General features: G+C 39.7%; 1 protein-coding gene across 2 annotated transcripts in view; it reads left to right on the plus strand.

Moving 5' to 3' along the window:
* The window catches only part of LOC111575382 (ephrin type-A receptor 6-like), a 179,471-nt gene that overhangs the window by 129,402 nt on the left and 26,065 nt on the right, over window positions 1-24,004 (plus strand). For both annotated transcript variants that reach the window (XM_035952894.2, XM_023280453.3), the window contains 3 exons: window positions 12,504-12,628; window positions 13,029-13,191; window positions 16,453-16,561. In XM_035952894.2, coding sequence (XP_035808787.1) covers window positions 12,504-12,628; window positions 13,029-13,191; window positions 16,453-16,561 — 397 coding nt within the window. The remainder of the gene's footprint in view (window positions 1-12,503; window positions 12,629-13,028; window positions 13,192-16,452; window positions 16,562-24,004) is intronic.

Genomic DNA, 24,004 nt, shown 5'->3' on the forward strand with positions numbered 1-24,004 from the left:
AAATAAGCAGCTTGGAATCTACATGAATGTGTTAATACAGAGAAGATTATTTTCCTAAGCAAGTACTGCACTTTGAAGCTCAACATGGGGTAATAATGTGGACTTCAAACATTATGTTAACATAATTTAATTTGTAATTTGATTTGCTGACCCTGTGTGGTGACTCTCATACCTGCATATAAATCAAAGCAAGCGAGGAAGTTGCTTGAGGTTTACATATGTCATTTTAATATAACTGTTCTTACTGTCATTTCGCACATATGGCCTCACTGTTTTGTGATCACATTAGAAGGCATCCAATGGAAAATGATTAAATCTTTCAACACTTCATCAGCAGCTTATAATTAGATTGGATAGGATACATTTTTGAGCAATAAATGAGTTTGGGTTGTATACTGATAACCAATACTTCTGTGCTGGAAAAAAAATGGACCCATTTAATTGACTCGCCTCAGAATTTCATTGTAAAATACAAAACATAGACTAGGAATGTAGAGTGTAGATCATTTTCACTTGATATGTAGTTAAGCAGCATCATATACAAAGTAGCTGGTAAATTAGCTCTACATATTATAGCTGTAAGAGTGAAAATGTAAAATAGGCCCTGCAGTGATGCACAAGAGGACTCAGGCACGTTTATAAGGGTATGCACATAGCAAAATGAGTGTGTATGTGTGTAGATTTAATAAATGTGTGCACCTGTGATATGATGTTAGCAGGTGTTTGCTCACTATGTTTGTTGGCAGGTTTGTTTAGCTCGCTTCCCATGAGGCTTTATGTGACCTGGGGCATCTGTTGCCCCCTGCTCATTTTCTGCCCTTCAGAACCCTCTTATAGCAATGCCCATGACCTGCTACTACCACACACACACTCACTCACACACACATACATAGAAAAGCTCAGATCAGTTCAGTTGGAGCTGAGAAGAAAAACAACAGATGTTGAGTCAAAATTGAGAATACATGAGTTGATTGTCATATATCACACGCACCATAAAGGCTAAATGTCTGAACTTTGGCTTATCTTAATGCTGCATTTAGGTAGAGAGGTGGGTGTATAATTGTTAGGCTGTTATTGATCACACTCCATCATGTTTGATTTGGGTATACTTTATGTACTGTGGAGGAAATGAGGGCTAGAAAATGCAAAGAGCAGGTTAGAAAGGCCAAGTTATCACAGCTGGGCTCAGTAGGGAGATCTGTACCTAGCTTGGCCTTGTATCTGTTTATCTGTATTCAGGTTACAGCATACAAATACTTACCTGCTTAATATGGAGAACATCAGATAAGCGAGTCGGGGACAAAGTCATTCAGGTAACTCAAACTTTTGAGACACATAAAGGATTAGTTTAAAATTCTTTGGAGTTAGGTATGAACTCAAAGACTCCCTTGATGCAGTGCAAAATAACCCCACATCTAGACTAGTTGGAAAAAGGAACAAATTGTTGAGAGAGCAAAAAACATTCTATAGTTGATGAGATATTTCACTAAAAATCCAAAAATGTCAACCTATACTGGAGAACGTCAGACCCATTTCCAGCAACCATCACTCCTGTGTTCTAATGCTATATTCTGTCAGTTAATCATGTTGAAAGGCTCATGGATGATTAGAAAACCCTTGTGCAGTTATGTTACCACATGAATAAAAGTGTGAGTTTTCATGGAAATCATGAAATTGTGTGGGTGACCCCAAACTTTTGAACAGTAGTGTATATATATATATATATATATATATATATATATATATATATATATATATATATATATATATATATATATATATGTATATATGTATATATGTATATATATATATATATATATATATATATATATATATATATATATATATATTTATATATACATTCACGCAAACACTAAACCATATGAACCCTTGTTGCATTGTTTTACCTATAGTTTATTTAGTTTTTGTGAAGCTATCATTGCTTGTTTGCTTATTTTGGAGGGTTCATGACTTTTTTACAATCTATATTGAGGTGAGTCTTTCTCTATAGTCCTCCAGGGTTTTTTTAATCTCACCTTAACAATTTGCTTTTGGAGCTGTGTCTCTGCTGCTTTGTTTTATTGTGCCAAAAGGAAAAAAAACTTCATTATGTGAACAGAAGGAGCTGGAGATTGGGCCACCAACCCAATCTTAGTGTCCCAATCTCCAGTGATTAGTGCACAATCACCCCAGTGTTCAGCCCAAATATTTGTTCAATATTTTATGGCAATCCATCCAATATTTGTTGTGTTTGTCAGCCTCAAAGTGGTAGAGAGACCAAACGACTGTTATCCAGTGTGATTAAAAACAAATCACATCCTACACCAATTTTTAAAAAAGAGGGTTTGCAAATCAGATGTGTAAAGAGTATTAACACTAAATGAGAATAACAGTGATAACTCCAATGTAGTAGTTATCAAGTATAAGAATAGCTGAAGGAGCTGACCATCATGATACATTTTAATTTATTAAAAGCCTACTCAACATACTAGAAGTTAGAGGAGATCCCTATTGGCCCATATGTATGGAACAGATTTGCGCTGATAACATTTAATATCCGAATCAGGTGCAATGGCAGTGAAACTACAAATCTGGCTGATAAGACATCCAGCATCTGGACTGCACTTTGCGCCTTTTTGCTTTAGGTTTTGAAGGCCATAAGTGAGCTGCCCACATGTACAGTATTGTGTGTGGCCATATATATCTTCAGCCAGCTCCCCAGAGCCCTCCAGACATACAGTAAGTCACCTATTCACCAGTCAGCGTTAAGAATAGCTTTTCCCCAGGATTGCTATTCAGCAGTGTTCAGAGCAGGTGGAGAGTTTGAAGGAAAAGAGATTAGCTATTTCTACTCCACAAAATGATTTATGCTCAGACTTTTATCAGGAAGCTTCTCCCCTCCTGCAAAGATCATTTCCCCTGACTTCACCTCACAACGGGAACTATTTTAAGCATTGGCTCATTAATACAGAGTGATTGGATTCATTGTTCTGCAATGCTGATGGATGTTCTCTGAAGTTTTCTCTCTCTCAACTCCCACCTCAATCCACTCTTCAATCTTCGGGGTGAATTTCCTTCCAAGAATGCAGCGCCATTGTCTTCTGAAAGTTAGATAAATCAGTTGCCAATGCCTTTTGTCGGTTCAGTTCATTTAAATGAAATTGTATTAACCTCACTCCATCAAACCATTCATAATGACAGCGGTTCTAACGTAAATCTCCGTAGACCTTTATACATTTTAACAACCGTTGAAGACTCATTCGGCTTAAGCTCTAACAGTGTGGACTCCATTTTCACAGTGTGTTCACATGCATTCAGAGTAAGACATCAAGTGCATTGACAAGCCTCCTATTATCAAGCCTGTACATGTACTTGATGAGTTTTGCAACTCATTTGCTGCAATGTTCTTCTTGTATCAGTTTTTCTTGTGATATTAACCTTGTAACAGACCATCCTGCATCAGCAAATGTGCTCCCTTAATATTAATCATTCCAACCTTTTTCTGTTGTGACTTGACCTGGGCTGCTATGGTGATGTGTGCCTCATCCGTAAAACTAAAAGCTATTATGTCGTGAACCAGTGTAAGGCTCCACCTCTAGAAATGCAGAAACATCCCTGCAAATGGCATTTTCTTCACTCAGTAGAAAAAAAACTGTGACCATATACGCATTTGATAAAGGTACAAGTGATTGGCCCAAGCAGGGGTTACATTATTCTTTACCACATTTACTGCCTTGCACATTATGAGTGCTTTCAAAGTACAGCCTTCTATATTCAAGCATATCCTTCACACAGCATTGTATCAATTTTGTGTTCTATTTTAGCTTTAACAGGACGGTTGACTTTGACAGCAGGCTCGCGTATAGATGGCTCTGCTTGAAATTTGCTCTATAGGAAAGTGTGTTCTGCTGCAGTAAGTCTGCTGTGGGTGCTACAGCAGGGTCGACTGCTATTTATACTGTACCTCCACTGCAGTGGCACTTCACTCCTCTCCCTGTGCACTCCTATTTGGAGAGGAGATGAGAGGAGATTTTGAAGCTGCACAAAGTTTTTATGCTGTTCTGATGTACAGTTTTATTTATGCGTAACAAGTCAAAGTACTTTTCTTCACCACAAATTTGGTTCCTTTACAAACAGGAACCCAATGAGACAATACTGAAATTATATGACAGCAGACTGTCTATTGAAACCCATAATCATAATCATCTAAAGCATCACTGTTACTGCCATCTTCATCTTTATCATTGAAAACTCTTAATGAAAGAACTTTGTAAAATCAGTTTGAGGCAAGACGAACAGTATGGTTGAGGATATATGTTTTGTTTTGGAAAAATCAAGTTTAAACAAATTAGAGCACTTTATTTCATTTTTAAATTATTTCACTCTGAACCAGTAAAACATTTTTTTTTCAGTTAGAAATTTTGAATTACACCAGATTGCAGGTTGAAAATTCACCCATTGTACAATAAATATGTAATCAGTGAAGCTGGATGAGAAGCAAAAGCTGGACAAGTTTTGAAAAAAAATATCAAAGTAATTAAAGATTTTTTTAAAAATGCAAGATGTGATGCGTGTTTAATCTAAATATACTAAACTGGTGAATCGGACACCTCTTCTTTTTGCCTTTTTACTTTCACAAATGCAAGAAGATTATGCACATTGACGTCGGTGTCGGCCTATATCTGTGTCACTTTCCAATACTGAATGCTTGGTTTCAACCATAATGAAGCTTTTAAGTAGAAGCATGAGAAATGGACGGGGTGTTAAGGACAGGGACCGGCAGGGAAATCAGCTGTCAGTGGCCAGATACTTCCGTTCTTCTCATTAATTACTTTTGGGGAAAGAGAGGTGGAGGCCAAATGAGTATTGATTGTGGTGGGCCAGTATAGGGCTGGTTTCAGTGGCCTTTCCCACACGTCATTGCTTCTCCACATCCCCATTAAGTGGGAACAAGAGGGATCAGTGGCAAGCTGGGACCTTATTAAAGACAGGACCTCAGAGTGTCAGACAGGCTAGCTACCACACAAACCGTCCATACGTGACAGTGGGCAACACTTCTTTTCACTTTGTATCTATCTGTCTGTCTGTCTGTCTGTCGTTTAATACCCTCGCCACTGCATTAGTGCAGATTGTCAATAAGCGGATAAAGGTTTAAATGTTGGTGGTTTTTTGCATATCAAGTGCTGTTAATGTCAAACTTTGTCTCACTAGGTTTCTTTGTTTGATTGGTTTGTTCTTGCTGCTGTTCTTGCTTCTGTTTTCTCAGTGCCATGCTCTTTCTTTCCTCACCTCAAAGCCATAGTGTAGCCAGAGTGTAAAAATGGCTCAGAACTCCCAGAAAGGTCTCTTTCCTTTTCTCTTTTCCTCGCCACCTCCCCAGTCTCTGCTTTTGTTGCGTGACTGATGATTTTAATTACCTGTTAACTCCCTGTACTCAGCAGATACACATGATAAATGGTCCAGGAGGCTGTTATAGCCACCATCTGGATGGGGCAAAGGAGCCTAAGGAGCTTTTCTCCACTGTCATACTAAAGACAGCCACCACAGCAGGGGGGGAAGGTGGGGATTGCAGGTGTGCCGAGGGAAAACAAGAAACTGTCCCAGTTTAGATTCGGTTGACAGCTATTTAGTGTCATAAGGGTCACATCCATTTTTCCTTTCAGAGACTGCAGGGAGCGACAATATGCCTGGAGAAAAGGAAGCCTGTATCACCACAGTGGGGGGAGAGATTGCTGTTGACGATTGGCCAGCAAATTGCAGCACTTTATATGGAGATTGTAGTGAAAGAGATGGAGGAAGGATTGTGCAGCCTCAGTGTCAATAGTGGAATGGATTCAAAGCAGGCATTATGTACTCATGCACAGGTGCTATGTAATGACCAGCAAGGTCTGTATCAGGAGTAGCCAAAAAGTCTACAGCAAAATAGCTACAAAAGTGGGCGCATCACAGTAACTGATGGAAGAAACTGATAGCAGCTGTACAAAGGAGATAAACACTCATTGATAAAAATCAAAATGGCTACCATTACAAGTACGTATTAATTATTAGCAATACCACATTTTTCAACCATTTCCATTTTAAAAGTTTAATGTGCTCTTGGTTTAACAGAGTTCTTTATGAAAACCTCCTATATCTAATTTAAATATCATTGCAAAAGCTATTCTCACCAATCAGAGCAGCACTGAAATATGTGTTACACATACACAGCAGGTGATCAAAGAAACTGCTACAAATAGAGTAAAAATTTCACTTTAATTGAACATTTTGATAAATGTCCTTTTAAAAAACTACAGATTGTTCTTGATGAATAACAGTTTACTGTCTGACCAGTACCTCTGCATAGCATCTCCAGTGGTTGACTCACTCTATGTTTTGAATATGTTGTTGAAGTGAATATATCTTCATCTGTCATTTATTTTTTATTGCTTTTCTGGAATGTAACCCTGGTAACCCAGAAACTGAACAAGAAGCATCAGATATGTCTGAGAGGGCCGCATTTTAACACACACTGTGAAGTTTTCCTGACCAAGTAGTTTTGGTGCCTAAAACTAATCAGACAACAAGTAAAAACCGAAAGCACACAAGGACTGAAAATCAAACAATAATGGTCCCTCACAGGATGACCCTGGTTTCCTGAGTGAAAGTCCTGTTGCTGACTAGTGCCTCCATCCTCCTTCAGTAGACCTTGTAGGTCTTTCGAAGTAGAAGCTTTTCCTGCTCATAGTGTTGCCTTTCAGTGAGACAATGTGTTTCTCTCAAAACATGAATGAGAATGCAGGTTTGAACGTAATTTTTGAGCGACAGGGTTGATTACATCCATCTGTTGTTTACCAAACCCCCAGGAATGGCAATGTCCCACGTTGCGATTTTGTCATAGTGGCCCAACCACAGAGCTTTTGTGCTCAGAAACAGCATTTTTACCCACACACAAACACTAGAAAAGGTGTTGCTATAGAGCAGTATATTTTTTTTCAAAATACATTACAAACATCACAAAGTCATTTTCTTTTATGGCTACATGAAAGGAAAAACACACCAAAGAGCAACTTTCACTCAAATGACCGAGGCACATCCTGTAATGTAGTGTTTAGTTGTGCATTTAATGCACCCATGCTGGCTTGTTGTTACTGTACAGATCAAACAAACAATAAACAACATGTTAAGAGCGAGTCAAGCTACCTGTTCTCCCTCTGCTAACACCATGTTAACTACCACCTGTATACCACCTGTGTACCACCTTCATACTCAACACACATCAGAAATAAGCCTTACATCCAACTCTCAGTGAGAAATCTAAAACAGAGGAACTATTCCTTAAACATACATCAAATATAGCCAATAAACAGGCTGGAAGATCTGATTCCCAGATGGATAACTCAAGAGTTTGGTGCCAATTAGACAGTAATATTAGTCATACAGGGCTTGTCTGAGCTGTCACTTGTTTGAGTCGGATTTCACAGCAACTCTCTATAATTAGACTTAAGCCCAGCAGTTTATTTGGCTCTTGTCTGGTCCCTGTGGTGTCTGTGTTTGTACTTGGAGTTCATAATGCAGGACAGATGACCCACAGTGCATTGGGAATGACCTCCAGCATTAATGAAGTGTAATGATGATATTCCCCAAAGCAGAACCCATGTCCAATTTTGTCTCATGGTTTGTAAAAGCAGCACACACAAACCACGTTCGCACACACCTTCCCACGCAGAGAATATGCATTCAACAAATGTGACATTGCTTCAACTGATTGCTTAAAGTCCCAGTGGTAACGTTGGAGACACCTTCAAACCATTTATTCATCCCCTTAGTTCCCCGAAGCAGTTATACAGTGTTTCAGAAACACTCCACGTACTTGACATTGGCAGGCAGAGATGGAAATTTAGTCCAATGGCATTGAATTTAACAAACTGAAATCAAATCAAATCGAATGCAGGTATTGAGCATTTAGATGTTTGCATGGCATGTGTGCACATGTATGTGTTTGCTCTCAAAAGTCCTTCTATTCTCACACAGAAAACGTGCACTGAAAGGCCAGTTTGGATCCAGTGTGAGACAAACACAACCAGATACCTAGAAAACAGACGTATCAATATGACGGTTGTAAACAAGAGCACCTATATTGTGTATGTGTGTGTTTCTCTTGCACACTATCTCTCTATCAGAATTGAATCAGTGGAGTGTTAGGACATCGTTTAAGCTCTCGCGCAGCATCAATACTGGCTCTATTGACTTTTTTAAACAGTTAATGGAAGCCTTTAGGGCAGGAAAGCTAATTAAAATCATATGCAGGTCAAGCTCATTTAAGGACTCCCCATTAGTTTATGTTGAGCTTAACCACGCTTGACTGGAAAATCCATCCATCGGGCATCGTAATTGACTGGTGTTTCTAATGGCTTTCCAGTGCTTCTGCATCTCAGAGAAAGACAGAGAGTTCCTCTGGCAGATTTCATGCTGCAGCTTTAATAACCCGCATACAGAATCATTAAAGACAATTGACGTGTGTCCTATGTCCTCAAAGCATCTTGTCACTGCCTGGAGACAGTGTTCTCAAAGACAGGATACCTGTGGAAATAAACCAGGTGCTCCATTGCTCACATAAAGGAGAACACAGCACACTGGAGTTTCTAGTGTTTTTTCTCTGTTAGATTGTATGGGATTATTATGGTATAAAAACACAGATCTTAGTTTCAGTTGGGCTGCATAGTGTCTATGCTTTTTTGTATTGATTTTTCACTGATTCTTCATTGATTGTATTGATAAATATATCCATAAATGGGCTGTACAAGAACATTTTAAGGCCATGCCATGCCTATCCACTCATATAAATGGGATTTTACTTTCTTAAATGCTATCCAGAATTGTCAATTCAGATTTATGGCTTCTCGTCATCATTCTCTCATGTATAAAATGAATCGCATCTTTTGTATTACACCGGGACACCACTGCCTGAGTGATTTTTTTCAACAAAGAGCTAGTACTGATCATGTATTCAGTGTGATTCTTCTCGAGAAGTCCACTACTTCTATAAATTATACAAAATACCCTGTATCTAAAACACACAGGATGCATTCACAGTGTGAGCTTCCAAAGCTGGTCAAAGGTGAAGATGCGGAGAGAATTAACTTATCTCATGGCAAAAATCAAATGAAAGCTTTATGTGCAAAACAGATTTCCCAGTTAGGATTTTCACATTAAGAAAAATAGCATAATTCGACCAACTGTGGCTTTTGTGTGATTGCTGTCGGACAGAAAATCTGAGTGTTGTGTCATGATGACATGCAAGCAGAGCTGCCACATTTCTCCTGCTGATTATATTCTGCCAGATGGACAATGGTCTCACTTATCCGGAAAACATATTGTTTTTAACACACATCGACTCTCCAACCCTTCCTGTGTTCTCACTTCTTGTGTGCATTCACTTCCTGCATTATCTGTTCCCTTGTTTGTTTCTGCAGCTAATGTGAGGCTTGCGGTGGTAGGCTGATTTGAATCTGTGCGACAGAGGGAGATTGTATTTAGGCTGTGTTTATTGTTCCCTATCAGGGGCCAATATGCTAACAGCAGATGCCAGCGATCTCGCTGTGTCTTAGTCTGATGCCTCCACAACATGACTCTAACCACAAACCACATCGCCCCTGCCACCACTGCTGCACCCAGCTGGCATAAGCAGCAGAGGAACCCCTGCGACGTCACCGCTTCAACATGGTGCTTCATTAGACGGAGTTCGATCAGATAAAACCCCCTCATGAGATGAATTTTCTCTGCCACTGAGGACACACAGGAAAGAGGATGAGAGCATGCTCAGTAAAATGGTCATACGAGAAGTGATATGTAATGTTACAACCTAATAAGATATCAGAAGCTTTGGTTTATTCTGTTTGTGGAAAAGCAAGGATTTTATTTTCCACTCCATCTGCTTCATGCTCTTTTTATGACAAAGATATGCATCCGCCCCCGCCTGCCCTTTGAGCTTGCTGATTATGTTAATAGTATTAACTGTTTTCAGTCACGCGTGACATTATGTTGTTCGGGTTTCACTAGCATTTCAGACTACCTACCAAATTTTAAATACCTATTAAGCTGCCGATTATTAAGGAGAAGCCAAGCATTAAAATGCATTAAACGTAAGTTGCTCTACACTAGATTCTGCAAAGTACACCTCACCCCTCCAGCCATGTTTCATCGGTCACCAAGTTTTAATTCAGTTAAAATTATCGACCTGAGCTGTTGGCTGCTTGATTAACTGCATGTTTCAGTCATTTTCCAGCATGGATGTTATGAGTTAGTCAAGGAAATAATGGTCATCATGTTTGTGAGCTGACTGGTCTGCTTAAATATCTCCCTTCAAGTCACAATTTTACTCACATATTGTTCGTGTGTATGAATGCAGTAAAATCTCAGTACTACTTGCAGTCCCGCTTGACTCTCATCTCTTTATACACTTACCCCTAGCTTAACCTTTATCCAGAGCTTAGCCTTTCTGCTCTTCTTCTGCAAAATATCCTTGAAAATTATGCATAATCCTGACTGTGAGAGTCAATTTCAAGGACAGGAGGCTTAATATAGAACACACGTCAGACAGTTTTTCCTAAACAGAATGAAGACTACGTGGTGAATGCAAAAGTGTGTGTTTAATGTTTAAGGAGCACAAACACACTTTGTCTCCCCTTTCAGAAACTTCTCCTGTATGGCTTCCTGCTCTCTAATACACTGGTAATCTGTTTCTTCCCATGCTGTATAAAGAGGGAAATTTGAAGAGGTGCTGAAAAGGAACAAGAGGGGGACAAAGTGTAGTAACATAGGTGTTCACTTTCAGCTTCTTTTAATAGATTAGCAGCAGTCGGTTTCTCAGCTGCTGGCTAACAAGCTCAAACTCCCAAAGTCCACAGCTCTCATCCCATCTAACACCCGACCCCTAACCCCTACACTCTCTTTCCTAAATCCCCATTCTGGATCCTTCATCTTTTCCCTGAACCCAAAGCTTCCGGCCCCTAATACCGAACCTCAGTTAAGCAGAGAACTGCAAACAGCTTCCCAAGGCACACTATTGTAGAAAAAAAAATGAGGGGAAAAAAGCAGCGTGAGTGTCATCATTTCACTTTGAATACACATGAGAAAAACAGGCCTATATTTTACATCCACATAATGAGTCAGCTCTGTAACATTAGATGATATAATATATAATAATGACTCTCAGGGCAGTTACATCTGCTGACCTCTCTGGGGAGCTCAGTGCAATTATTTACCCAGCAAAAATTCATAGAGCAAAGCTAATGCAATTCAGTCCAAAGAGAAGAAGATGTAGCTTATTCAACTTTATTTTCAATTAAAACTCGATGCTCTTATGGGAAAGAGGAATAGCTATGTGGATGTTTTTCTCAGTGACTTCAAAAGATTAAAGCCCATTTGGAGGAAGAATTATTGCGTGAGCATGTAGGTGTGATGATTATTATTGAAAAGGTGGATATGTGTCAACACAGCAAACCAATGGAGATCCTGTTGTCTGTAGAATCTCATTTTATTCTGACTGGAGAAACTCCTCTGTCTGTATTCAGTGCACATGGTTATCACAATGGCTGCCTACTGGGGTCAACTGGTTCTTCGTAGATCAGCAAGAGTCTACAGCTCCACTATTGCCCCTGTGAGACTGTAGTCAGGGTAAAGGGTAACAGCGTTAGCTTCCTGATGCTCGTAAAGTTGATTGTAATCTTAGCTTGACATGCTACCACTTGGTAATTGGCATAAACTACACTTGAGGTTGATGGGAAAGTCATTATTTTTACAAGTGTGTGGTCATAAACTAGTATTGGGCGATAAAAAATACTATTTAAAAAAGGTCTAATTTACTTGATGCATTACAACTTAGTTCTAGTACTCTGTTATTTATGGACCACAGTAATGATCGACAACACAAACAACACAACACAGCCGAGAACAAGTACAAAACCGGTTTATGGCCATGAAGTAAAATTAAATCAGCAACATCATCTCATTTACCTCTTAACCTTCAATCATCTGCAGGCATATATGCATCTGGAAATAAGAGTCAAATAAACCATTTTTTCCCTTACTGTCACACTGTCCCATATATGCTGTATTATTGTTGCTTGTTTCAGTGGTTCTTTATATCATACAGCTTCATTACTAATATGATATTATTACAACAAATGGACAATTTTGTATTTTCCACACATACCATGAAATAGTCCCCACATATACAGTGCTTCAGTGGTTTGTGTTTCTCTTTCTAAAGTCTGTGATACTAGACAGTTAGAAATACAAATTCACAAATTCATTGCAGGAACAGTTAGGATGTTAATTAATTCCACTTTTCTCAGTTTATTCTTGACACAGTGCTCTTCACAGTTACACACCGTTTGCACAGCCTGTCCTCACAGGAAACTAGTGCCAACATGTAACCTCAGGTTTTTTTTTTTCTCAACAAAGTCACTGGAGTGAAGATGCTGATAATGATGTGGAAAATGTCTGTTGTGCTTGCAAACCAGGTCCGTCTCTGGTGGGATCTTTGAAGAAGGACTGGGCTTCTCCAAACAGCATCGCTCTCTCCTGGCAGCAGCCCGAACAGACATCACTTCTTATCCTCGACTATGAGATCAAATATTATGAGAAGGTACTGAAGTGCTCTGTAGAGGACTCCAAGGGCAGATAATATCGCTTTTAAAGCTGACTGGTTAATTCAATTACGCTTTTGCTGGATTATTAAATGCACTACATTATTTTAAAAGAATTGGGACAATTATGCAGAACATCTTTGCAGTACAACTTCACAGACAACTACTGCCATGTCTATGTAAAAATTCTGTCATAAAAATTATCTTTTGCCTGGAGCTGTGTTTCTAAAAGTGATTAGAAGAGCTTATGAACTTCTTTTTAGTGGAATGTGGCTAGAAAGCAGATCTTGTCATTGCTTGTGATGTAGGTAAATATAGCTGTCAGAGACTAGACAATATTAGGAATGTTTGACCTAAATTTATAAGATTATTTTTCATCATCTCTCCACTCTCCAACAGGAACACGAACAGTTGAGTTACTCGTCGACACGCACCAAAGCTCCGAGTGTGATTGTCTCAGGTTTAAAACCGGCAACGTGGTATGTGTTCAGTGTGCGCACCCGCACGCCAGCTGGATACAGCTCCTACTCCCCGAAATATGAATACGAAACTACAGGAGACTGTAAGTACCTCAGACCATTCACAACACTTGTTGTCAGAATATACAGGTTTTTGTGTCATCCAACTCTTTGATTTGTGATTGTTAGCGTGATTATTATCAGGTCTATGTTCAGCTCCAAGGTCCCAGTGCAGTTTTTTTCTGCATGACAGTAAGTCATTTTGAAGGTAAAATATGCAGAAAGGAAGTAAAGGCAGCAAACTCTTATAGTCAAGTTGGGAAAAACAAATAAAAAAGATCAGTCATCCATTCTTGGTCCATTTTGTATGAACAGAGCACAAGCAGTCTCAAAATCCATCAACAAATTGATGGGCTGTATCAAGGCCATTTAAGAGATTTCCCTTTGCATGATGATAATAATTTGTCATTCAGGCAGGCGAAGTTGGGTTCAATCTTTCACCAAAGTTTCAGCTTTAAAGCAGTGTTGTTTTTGCTTGTTCTCGAGTCAGTAAGTCAGAGACTGGAGGTGTTAGCTGCACCCAGCAGTTCAGGGTCAAATTTAGTTCATGTGGCCTGAAGCAGCACCCAGGGCCACTTGCATCATGGGCACAACAGCAACTAATAAACTTGGATATGAGACCAATATAAGTTTCCATAGTAGGATTCTATCCTTGAGTTTATTTTGCTAAAATCATCATATGCAATCACACTCCCTTTTCACATCTCAATCCAAGCTGCAATTAGAACTCACGTTTCCTCATTAAACAACACCAGCAGTTATGTCATTGAAAAAGTGGTGTTAAGTTCCCGTTTTCCCTAGCACAGCACCAAATCAACTTGTACTCTGTAACTCTGCATTATAGCCAGATTAATGAGGGATCCATCCAGGATTTAATATTACATTTAAACAGCCAGTTTTACACTAAAATTGTTAACACAGTTTCTGTTGAGTCTTACTATTTGCTTTCATGTTAGATTTCATAATTGCATATTGCATTATGTTTCTGTCTTTAGCAACAATGTGAAATATCTGTGATTGATAAACACTGAAAAATATTTTCATTTACTTTATCGCATCTTGTTTTATTGAAGGTTTTTTGAGTTTTGTATGTCTTGATTAACCTGATGTATCACAGATATATTTTTGATCAATATATCTTTACAATCTCTTGTTTTACCCACTGTAGGTCCTTTTCAACTAAAAATTGTATATTAGATGAGGTGGGACTCATAACCTTGGTAAGCCAGAAAATGGAGAAGAATCCTCAAATAGTTGTGAAGAGGTTATATTTTTTCCTAAGTATGGCATTGTTCTAAATACCAAACAGTGAATGAAAATGACACTTAAATCTTTTCGGACTTAAAATGACAGTGCAGAATGGAATAAAATCCACAATGTTCTGGATGAAAGTCCTTCATCACCTCCCTTATGTCCTTCTAATGGGAACTTTGTAGCTCTTTGTTAGTGCAAATCTTTCCTGGTATGTCATACTGTTAACTTGCCAAGAGAAAATGCATTCATTTGAAAGTGTACATAATTACATTTCATTGTTTAGGGACGTAATTCCAATACAAAGTAGAGACAGGTTTAATGAAGTATGCATCACAGTATGTACTGCAAATTTTAATTATAAAACAATCTATTAATCAATGCTAAATTTTAGTAGCAATCTCTCTCACGTCTTTCATGACAACTGTTGTTTGTTTTAAATTATATGCTGAAATGCGCCAAGCCTTAATTTGCTCATTGTCTGCAGCTGGAACTCCCACTGAGATGGAACTGCAACCAGAACATTTGGCATCTCTGGAATATGAATGTCATATAGCTCCAACCACAACCCCCAAACACCTTAAAGGTCAAAATATCGATTACAATGGCAATCGAAAAATTGAATACCTTCAACAAGGGAGTCCTGCAATACAGCCTTGATGTTTGGTGTATTTTGAATCAATGCTTTCTCTGTGCGTCTGAGGGCAAAGTAGCTTGCAAGTCTACTCATAAAATACAAAGGTCCAGATGTCCTTTTATGTTCAATCAGGCATTGTTGGAGGTGATTTGGCTTCACAGTGGCCCTCTCCCTTCCAAAGCTGCAGAGCTTTGCTTTATCTATGGATCAGATGGTGCTTGGCCAAGCCTTTGTACTCCCTGGCCTTTTATCTGAAAGAGAAAGCAGATTTGGACCCTGTCACTCTCTCCTTCTCTGTCAGTCTGTCCGTCCACCTGTCAGTCATTGTCACTGTGCTGGTTTTTCCATCCGTTTCTGTATCTGTCTGTCACTTCTGCCTCTCTCTTTCTCTCTCGTTTGTCTTTATCTCTCTTCTGTCATACGTTTCCTCATCCCTCACCTTGCATTCTTCATCCTGTCCTCCGTCGCCCTTCTCTCTCCACACACACACACACACACACACACCTCGTCACAGCAACACATCCTGGTGATGTGAAGAGTGCGTGAAGCTGACGACCAGGAGAATTGTCTTGTGTGATCTGATCGCCGCCACTTTCACTCTCTCTTCCTCTAAGCAGTCCGTAATGACTTTTATCAAGCAAAACCCACATTCACATATTCTTGACAACCCCAGTATATATATATATATGTGTGTTCTTGGATTTTCTCTCACACACGCCCACATACTGTATAAACCCACATAAGCCTCAGTGACTGGGCTAGTGACCATGCACCCTGATCTCCAATTCATATTCATTAAGCATGAAATATTATAGAAATAAGTTTGGTAATAGCAATCATCTTTCAATTATCTGGGATTCGTTAGCGTTGTGACAAGACACAGAAAAGAGAAAATCATGAATATCAAATGGGCCCAATTTAACCAAATGATCATGGACTAAATCACAATTTCATGAATGAATAATATTAATTAAACAGCAGCAGGCGAATGAATCATTCCAGTACCAGAGCTGACAGAGGGTTTTTTTGCATTACAAAGAGCTGATCAAACATCTCTCAGCAGTATCTGCCTATCAAGAGAGAGCTTACATGGTCTATGTATGGTGCATTGATGGAAAGAAATATTCAAGATAATGTTGAATGAGTTTTTTTTCTCTTTCTTTTCACTTTATTCCACAACCCATCACATTCCCCTCCTTTCTTTCTTCTGCATTTTTATCATCCATAACTGCCCTTTGTGTTCAACTTCTCATGTGTATCCTCCTCTCATTTCATTTCGGTTTTCTTATCTTCTGATTCCCACCATCTTCTGGTTTTTATTTTTACCCTTTTCCCCCACATCCTCTGTGCCCAACTCGACATTGTACTGTCACCTCAATTTCTTCAAAAACCATCACCCGTTCTCCTCTACTTCCAGCATCAGACATGGCGTCTGATCAAGGCCAGGTGTTGGTCATCGTCACAGCAGCGGTTGGTGGCTTTACCCTCCTCGTCATCCTCACCCTCTTCCTCCTCATCACTGGAAGGTAAGATAAGTCCACTTTTCTTGACCTAAATTTGTGCACAGTGAAAATTTCACGATATGGTTCAGTGTGAGTCTGAATTGTTGTCCAATTTTAGCAGCATATTAGGGTGAAACTTCGCTTTAAAACTCAGACAGCCAGTGTTGCCTACCTCTCAGTGGTAGAAACCGTATAGATTTTATTTTCTGAAAACAAGCGTATGCTGTCTGTTGAGTTTGACTGTAATGTCTCATGATGGTCTAAATCCTGCTGCAGAGGTTACTGCATCCTGACAAGAGCACATCTCTGAATACAGGCAACTTTATTCCAAAGATGCTGATGCTAGATTTTGTAAGTCCACATTGGTCCAACCACAGTCAGTTTCACTCACTGCAGATGACATTGTTATGCTTTGTTTCTTGCTTGTGGTTAAAAAAAAAAAAAGTTTCTCTACACAAGTATACAAGTATCTGCGTACAGGCCCCTATAAATCTCTCTTTCCAAGAAGTAGCAAATGCCCCAAAAAAAGACATTTGTTCATGTTTCTGTAATGTTTTTATGCAACCACAATGTTCACAAGGAGGCATGGTCAGGACAGATAGATGTGTCAAACAAAGGTCGGGGTGTTGGAAAAGGCTGCTTGTTTCCTGATTCTACAGATAATCTTTTATTCAACTTTTACCCTTAATGAAGTGGACATTTTAACCTAAACCATGATGTTTCCCCAAACTTCATCAAGTTGTTTTTGTGTCTAAACCTTTCCTTAATCTTTGTGGCATTGTGTCGAAAGAAGAAGTTATCGCCCCATTGAAAGGCACACAAATAATGTCATCTTGCTGACAGTTGTGACAGATCGGAAAATGCTTTCACATTCTGAAGGGTTCTGATGGTTGCAACATAAACCATAAACACCGCCCTCTCCATTTCAGTAGAAGGGATATGAGCCAAACTAAAAAATAATAATCCAAGTACACCTCAGATAAACTAATCCCAAATGTGGGTTCTGGGATTTTAACATGTTATCATAGTGATATATGTTCATGTGTCAATGTTTCTGATAATTTTTTTTTTAAGTTGATTGATATTATGAGTGCATGTTGCCATGACTGACAGCTGAGACTGACAGCTTCATTAAATAGAGTCATCATGGAGGAACCTGTGAAATTTTGAAGCTATGGACTCTATGAATAAGAGACACATGGCAGGATTTCAAATATTGTTTTCACCAGGCCAGAGCGAGATTTAGAAAACTAGCAAAATAGATATTTTAAAATCCTTTTAATCAAAACTGTAAATTAGCCAGTAAATGAGAGCCTAATAACCATGAGTCAGAAAACACTGAGGACCTTCTAAAAATTCTCAACTGTAACTCTACCAAATTTGATGCAGCGCCAGTCCTCAGAATATTGTGGCTTCCCTTTATTACAGGCCCAGAAAGTGGTGGCAAATCATTCATCTTTATATACATTCCATGGCATAGACAAACATCTTGTTTTGTCCTTGAATTCTCTCACTTGTTGTCCCCTACACTTTCACCCCCACTCAGTAATGTGTGGTTCTACCGGCCAGTTCTGACTGACATTCTCTCTTTTGTTGCACATGTCAAAGAAGAGCAATTTATTAGTGTCATTAATTCCTGAAGCCAACCGTGCTGCATTTGCTCTTTGACCTTTTACCCCAAGGAGAAGTCCAAGCTGGATCAGCTCACATCTACATCTGCCTAATATTACATCCCCATTGTCCAACCAGAACACCTATGACCCAGCAGTTTATGGGTGCAGCAACCTTTGGGGTGTCCTGTGGTGTATCGAACCAGGTCATTGAGAGTTGAGTTTTGTGGCGGCGCCTCCAATGGATCAAGCTTGTTCTGGGGAGCTTGGAGGCTTTGTTATGTTCGTTGAGACATTTTTGAGCAGTTTTTGTGGTGCATCGAGGCAGATTGTACTTTTTTTGAATGCTGCTGCCTCCTGAGAGTGCTCTTGCCATAGGGGGAGAGTGTTTGATCAAGTAGGTGGTATTTGTCAAGCTAACGCTGTGCTTTCCCTGCAGAATGTTACATTGTTAAAGTTATTTACTTCACCTGAGCCTAAAGTGGTCTGAATGTCACTGCATTTCATTTAAATACTCTTCTTTTGTGTGGAAAGACTGCAACTATAAATGGGCCAAGATTTAAACTACATGCACAAAGATGATGAGCACTTCACTTTCTTGTGAAAATCAACAATGACCAATGTCAGATGCAGGTAACTTGCTCTGTTGTTCGCTGCATGGCAGGTATATATTATATTTTCAAAGATAAATGGGTGTTTTTAACAGCAGACATTTTGACTTGTCATGGCAGGAAAAGCAAAAGTGCAGTTAATACTGTTAAGGATGGCTCTGATCCATTTCAGCGTGACTGTAAGCCTTATATTCGTTGGCTTACAGTAATGTATGTGTTCAATATTGCCTCCAGGGCATTGGCAAAAACCTTACACTACATTCTGCTTCAACAATTGCCTTTGGACACAGGATACTACTTAAAGCAGGAGAAGGGAAAGACATCTCAAGGAAGTGTAGGCTGGTATTAGGTTTGCACACATTTATTTTAAGAACATAAAAGTGTGTATATGTAGTGCAGCATTGCATTTGTGCGTAGTAACTCAAAATAATTCTCATCTTCGCTCATGTAACCAAACCAGAATCATCACATTTTGAACAGACTATATTATTAGTGATTATTGTTATTATATCCCATTACATTAAATCCACTGCTTTTGACCTATCACGCCTGAACAACACACCTTTTTAATGGAGGAGGGTGACACGCAGACACACGCACAGAAATATTCAGAGATGAAAAAAGAAGCAAATCAATTGTCAGCCCTCACACTCAAGAAACACACCACCACACACGCCGGTTTCTGTTTTTGCGTATGTGGGCACATGCGTAGGTGTGCAACTCCACAAGACACAACGCTTTGCACACCTTATTTCAGAAGTGTGAAGTTGAGGAGGTTTGGAGACTAAATAATTTGCCATTTCACCGTGAAGACACTGAACAAAAAATAAATAGAAGTGCTCTCATACACAGACAGAAATTTTCAGCAGCACAAATATGTGGGCTGTCTCACATAATGCCCATCCTTTCTATATTTCTGTTTGTTTTTCCATGGGGCTGCATGGAGTGGAGAGAATAATGCGTCTATTTATAGCACTCATATTAAGGTAATAATACTGTGCAAATGTATGGCAGCTTTCAAAAGCAAACAACCATGCAATGGCTCATATTAGTTAATTAAAAATATACAGTATTTAAATAGGATAAAGCTATCTAAGCACCATAAGCTGCTGTTATCTCCAACTACACAAAATAAAAATGGATCCGTCCACAAGAGCAAATTACTCCCAGTTAATGCTCTTAAAAAGAAAACAACTCCCACGTTGGGTTTTTTTAGTTTTGTGTTGCTTTTTTTCCTGTTAGATAAGCTGACAAAGGCATTAAGTACGTGGAGCAATGGTTTGTCACTGGGCCTCTAACTGATATTTATGCTACAAATTATTCCTCACTTAATGAAAAGTAAAGCAGACCTGAGGAGATGGGCCAGCTCCTCCTTTCCTTGATGAATCAGTTGGGTCTGGTTAAAATGATGGTTGTTCCCAAGTTTTTGTCAGCACATTTCTCTCTTTCTTAGAAAAACTGTTTTCACAGATGTAGACAATCTCATCTCCTCTATCCTGTGGGGCAGCAAGCCTGCAGGAATCAGAAAAGCTTTGTTGCAACTTCACAAGAGTACAGGAGGCCTGGCACTCCCCACGCTACTAAGATTACTACTGGGCTTGTACTATCCAGAACATTTCACATTGGACACTGAACCAGGACAGCAGCAGCCTTACGCTTTCACTAATTCTCCCGAGTCTATGTGCAGCAGAACAAATAGGAGAATCACAGACACGTCAATCAATTCTCTGAAGAGATCAATTCATGCAAAGTGAAAACACCTGTGCAGGAATGGCATTGCTGAGCAAAGCAATTAAGTTTCGTTTTAAATGAACACTTGGGACCCAACAGTGATATGTACAGATGAGTGACAAATTAAAAGAAAAAAGTTAATGCTTGAACCCTACACTGAGGGGATCTGGAGGCTCTGTTAGGCTGTGGCATCGACAAAATGCAAATAAAAACAAACTTGTACTGAGCAATCATTCTTATCCTGTGGTGAATCATTTATCCTGATAGGAGTGGTTTCTTCCAGGATGAAAAAGCCTCTACAGACATTGACATCCTGGGCTATGGCTTTTGCATTCACAAGATCTCAACCTGACGTGTTAGACAGATCTCTTTACCACCATAATCAAAACTCCAACATGAGAGAATATCTTTTGGAAGAACTGTGTTTCATCCCTCCAGAGACATCTGTCAATCAATGCCAAGGTGCACTGAAGTTGTTTTAGTCAGACTAGGTGTCCAAAGTCTTACTAAGACACATTGTATCTGCATGTTTAAATAGTTATGTTAAAAGTGCATTCACAGTTATTTTAGTCTAAGCCTTTCATGATTCTGATTGGCTGTGGTTGTCACATGTGAGTCAGAATGAGGAAGTGGTGTTGTTAAGAAGTGGGGCAGTAAAAGTGCGATGCAAAAGTTTTCCATCTCCATCATGCTGTTTCTTAAAAAGTTATCCAACAGCCACACATCAAACCAACAAGCCACACTAAGTCTTGGTCTTTTTTACAGAATTTGATGCAGCTGAACTGCTCACTGGTTGGTTTTCTGTTGTCTCTAAAAGGACTGGTACATGAGCATTTTAAAAGGAAGAATCTTGTAGCAAATTTCAGTATAAACTGGAAAGGTTTGTTGGCTGGAGACAGACATGTGGTGCATATGGTTGTCTTTTCAGCAAGAGCTGACACACTAGCTTGCTTGGAAAGCTATGCAGCTGCACACTGGGATGGGCTGCTAGTCTTTCCTCATTCTGTGCCCTTTTTCTTAGCAGTATTGTCAATGCTAGTGAACAGAGAAACACTAGACTCTTCTAGATTATGTGACAATCTGAATTTAAATTGCCCCAACTTTGAGAAATCAGGTTTTGTCCATTGTGTCATGGTCTGGTGTAATGCTACATTACTCATTAGCCTAGGCCACCGTTGCCATGGAGAAGAGGCCAGGAGCAAATCATGCCGACACACATGAAAGACTTTAAAGCTCCTTGATTGAACATGGAAATGGAGCCAGGAGCCATATTAACATCTACTTGGAAGGTTTATATACATAGGCTTTCACCTTTGACTGCTTATCAGAGAACTTGATATGTTCCAATCCAAGCTGTTGAAGCTCTTCAACTGTGAATCAAGTAATATTTTCTATGGAAAAAGGGAATAGATCTTTTACATTCAAAGAACTGCAGCTTGTACTTGCACACTTGCATATTTGTTTTCCATGAGTGAGCTGTGAAATTCACAGATACAAGATTTTTTTTTTCAACAGACAACATGTGCCACTTTACAGTGAAGACTTTTGTTGTGTGATTCAAATGTCAAAGGAATTTTAAGTCCATCACCTCTTAAAAGAAGCTGAACGTAGTAGTTTTACAGCAGGGATTTACAGCGTATTTGTTGTTTTTGTTTAGATGTGATCTCAGTGTGTGTAGGAGGGCCTGTGATCGTACTTTATTAAAAACTCTCACACACACAAGATGCAAGAGCCAAAGATGCCCTTTAGGCTTTTTACGTCATAGTGCAAGAAGGACCTTTATTTACCTGAATCCAACTAAAAGCAGCCGCAGCTGTAGCTGGAGTGTTTTTTGACTCTATCACAATCTGTCATATCTGCAATCCCTCTGCCCTGTGTAGGAGGGACTTTCGCTCTCTTTCAGTTTCAGAAAAGCTCTAAATGTACTTGAGCTGCCTGAGAAGGATGAGAGCTTTCAGTCATGCAGCTCTTATAGATAGAAGATTGTACAACACAAGTGACGACTTGCTGTATGAGGACTATTTGGCACCTGGCTACCCCAAAAGCTTCCAAAGTGTACATCGATGTTTGCATCTGATCATCCTAAATTTGAACAGTGAGAGCTTCTCTGATAAAGTCATGATTGCACAGATGTAGCCTCGCTGACGAGTTTTACTTTATGAGTTCTCTTTATCCTTGAATTGTCTGTCAATCTCTGCCGAATTATTTAATCATTTTCTTTATATCTTCTTTAATTCATCCTTTCTTTTGTGCCCTTTGCAGCCTCTGCAGTAGAGCAACGTGCCATTGTGAGGTGACTGTGAGGGATGTTAGGGCAAGAGAGGAGTGGTTTGAATTACACCGAAGCTTTGATTAGGGCTCTGAGCAAGGTTGTTTTACTGAGGTGTGTGGGTGTGCAAAGGGTTTGTGAATATGTGTGCGTGAATATGCACTGTAACAATGCTCAACAGGCTGGAGAACGGTGGAAAAAGCCAAGTTCTTTGTGTGTGATAGCTGTCTTTGTGTGCGTCTGCGTCTGTGTGTGCGGCCTCTTTACAACATGAAAGCCAGTGAGACAGAGGGATCCGCGGATAAAGGGGATCAGAGGATAGGACTGGAAAAGACTGATAAAGGCACATGCCACCATTTCTTTAATGAATAGCTTGACCCCATCAGCAGAGGTCAACAGTAGCTTTCCAAATCCCCTTCTTGTCCTCTCTGCCACTGTTACCCACCATGTTATCTCCTCTGTCTATCAGTGTCCAGGATCCCACAGGCTTCACTTAGCCAAAGCCCAGACTGGCAACCTGCAGCTCGTAGCCCTCTGACACCTGCTCTAATCTGGCAACCCGGATTATGTTAAGTCTTCAAAGAGAAGGAGGCTCATATGTGATCACATGAACCCACACACACTCATGCTAGCACTACGGACACTTTCCCCTCAAGTGTCCATTTTTGCCTCAGACGTATTCGGCAGCAGCCTGCGCTGTCCCTTCAGTTAGCCATTTTAATTGGCCGTACACACTGCTTCTATCGCACTGCAGAGGCTGCTTTTGTTGATCAGAGTAGATACTGAAGCAGCACCCTTGCCTCACATCACGTTTGAGACAGAGGGAATGTATTCTTTAAGAAAATCAGAAATCTCTTGCATTATTCATGTGGATGCTGATCAAACCCCGGCAGTGCAAAAGAATCATTCATGAAGAGGAGACATTCACTCTTACACTGCTTTCTATTTCTTAAAGCTGCACTAATCAGTAATTTTCTAGTTCATCAAATAGCTATTTATAGTATGGAGGGTGTCACTTGTGGTCACGATCCATGCACAGATACATCAGTCACAACATTAAAACCAGCAGCTTAGTGTGGTATAGATCGAGCTTGTGCCACCAAAACAGCTCCGACTTGTCATGCCAGGGAGACGGGACCTCTGTAGTGTCTGGCACCAGGACATTGGCAACAGATCCTTGAGGTCCTGTAGGTTGAGAGGTGTAACATTGATGGATCTGCTTGTTCCAATGCATCCCGCAGGTGTT

This window comes from Amphiprion ocellaris, chromosome 11, assembly GCF_022539595.1.
Source record: "Amphiprion ocellaris isolate individual 3 ecotype Okinawa chromosome 11, ASM2253959v1, whole genome shotgun sequence".
Lineage (NCBI taxonomy): Eukaryota > Metazoa > Chordata > Actinopteri > Pomacentridae > Amphiprion > Amphiprion ocellaris.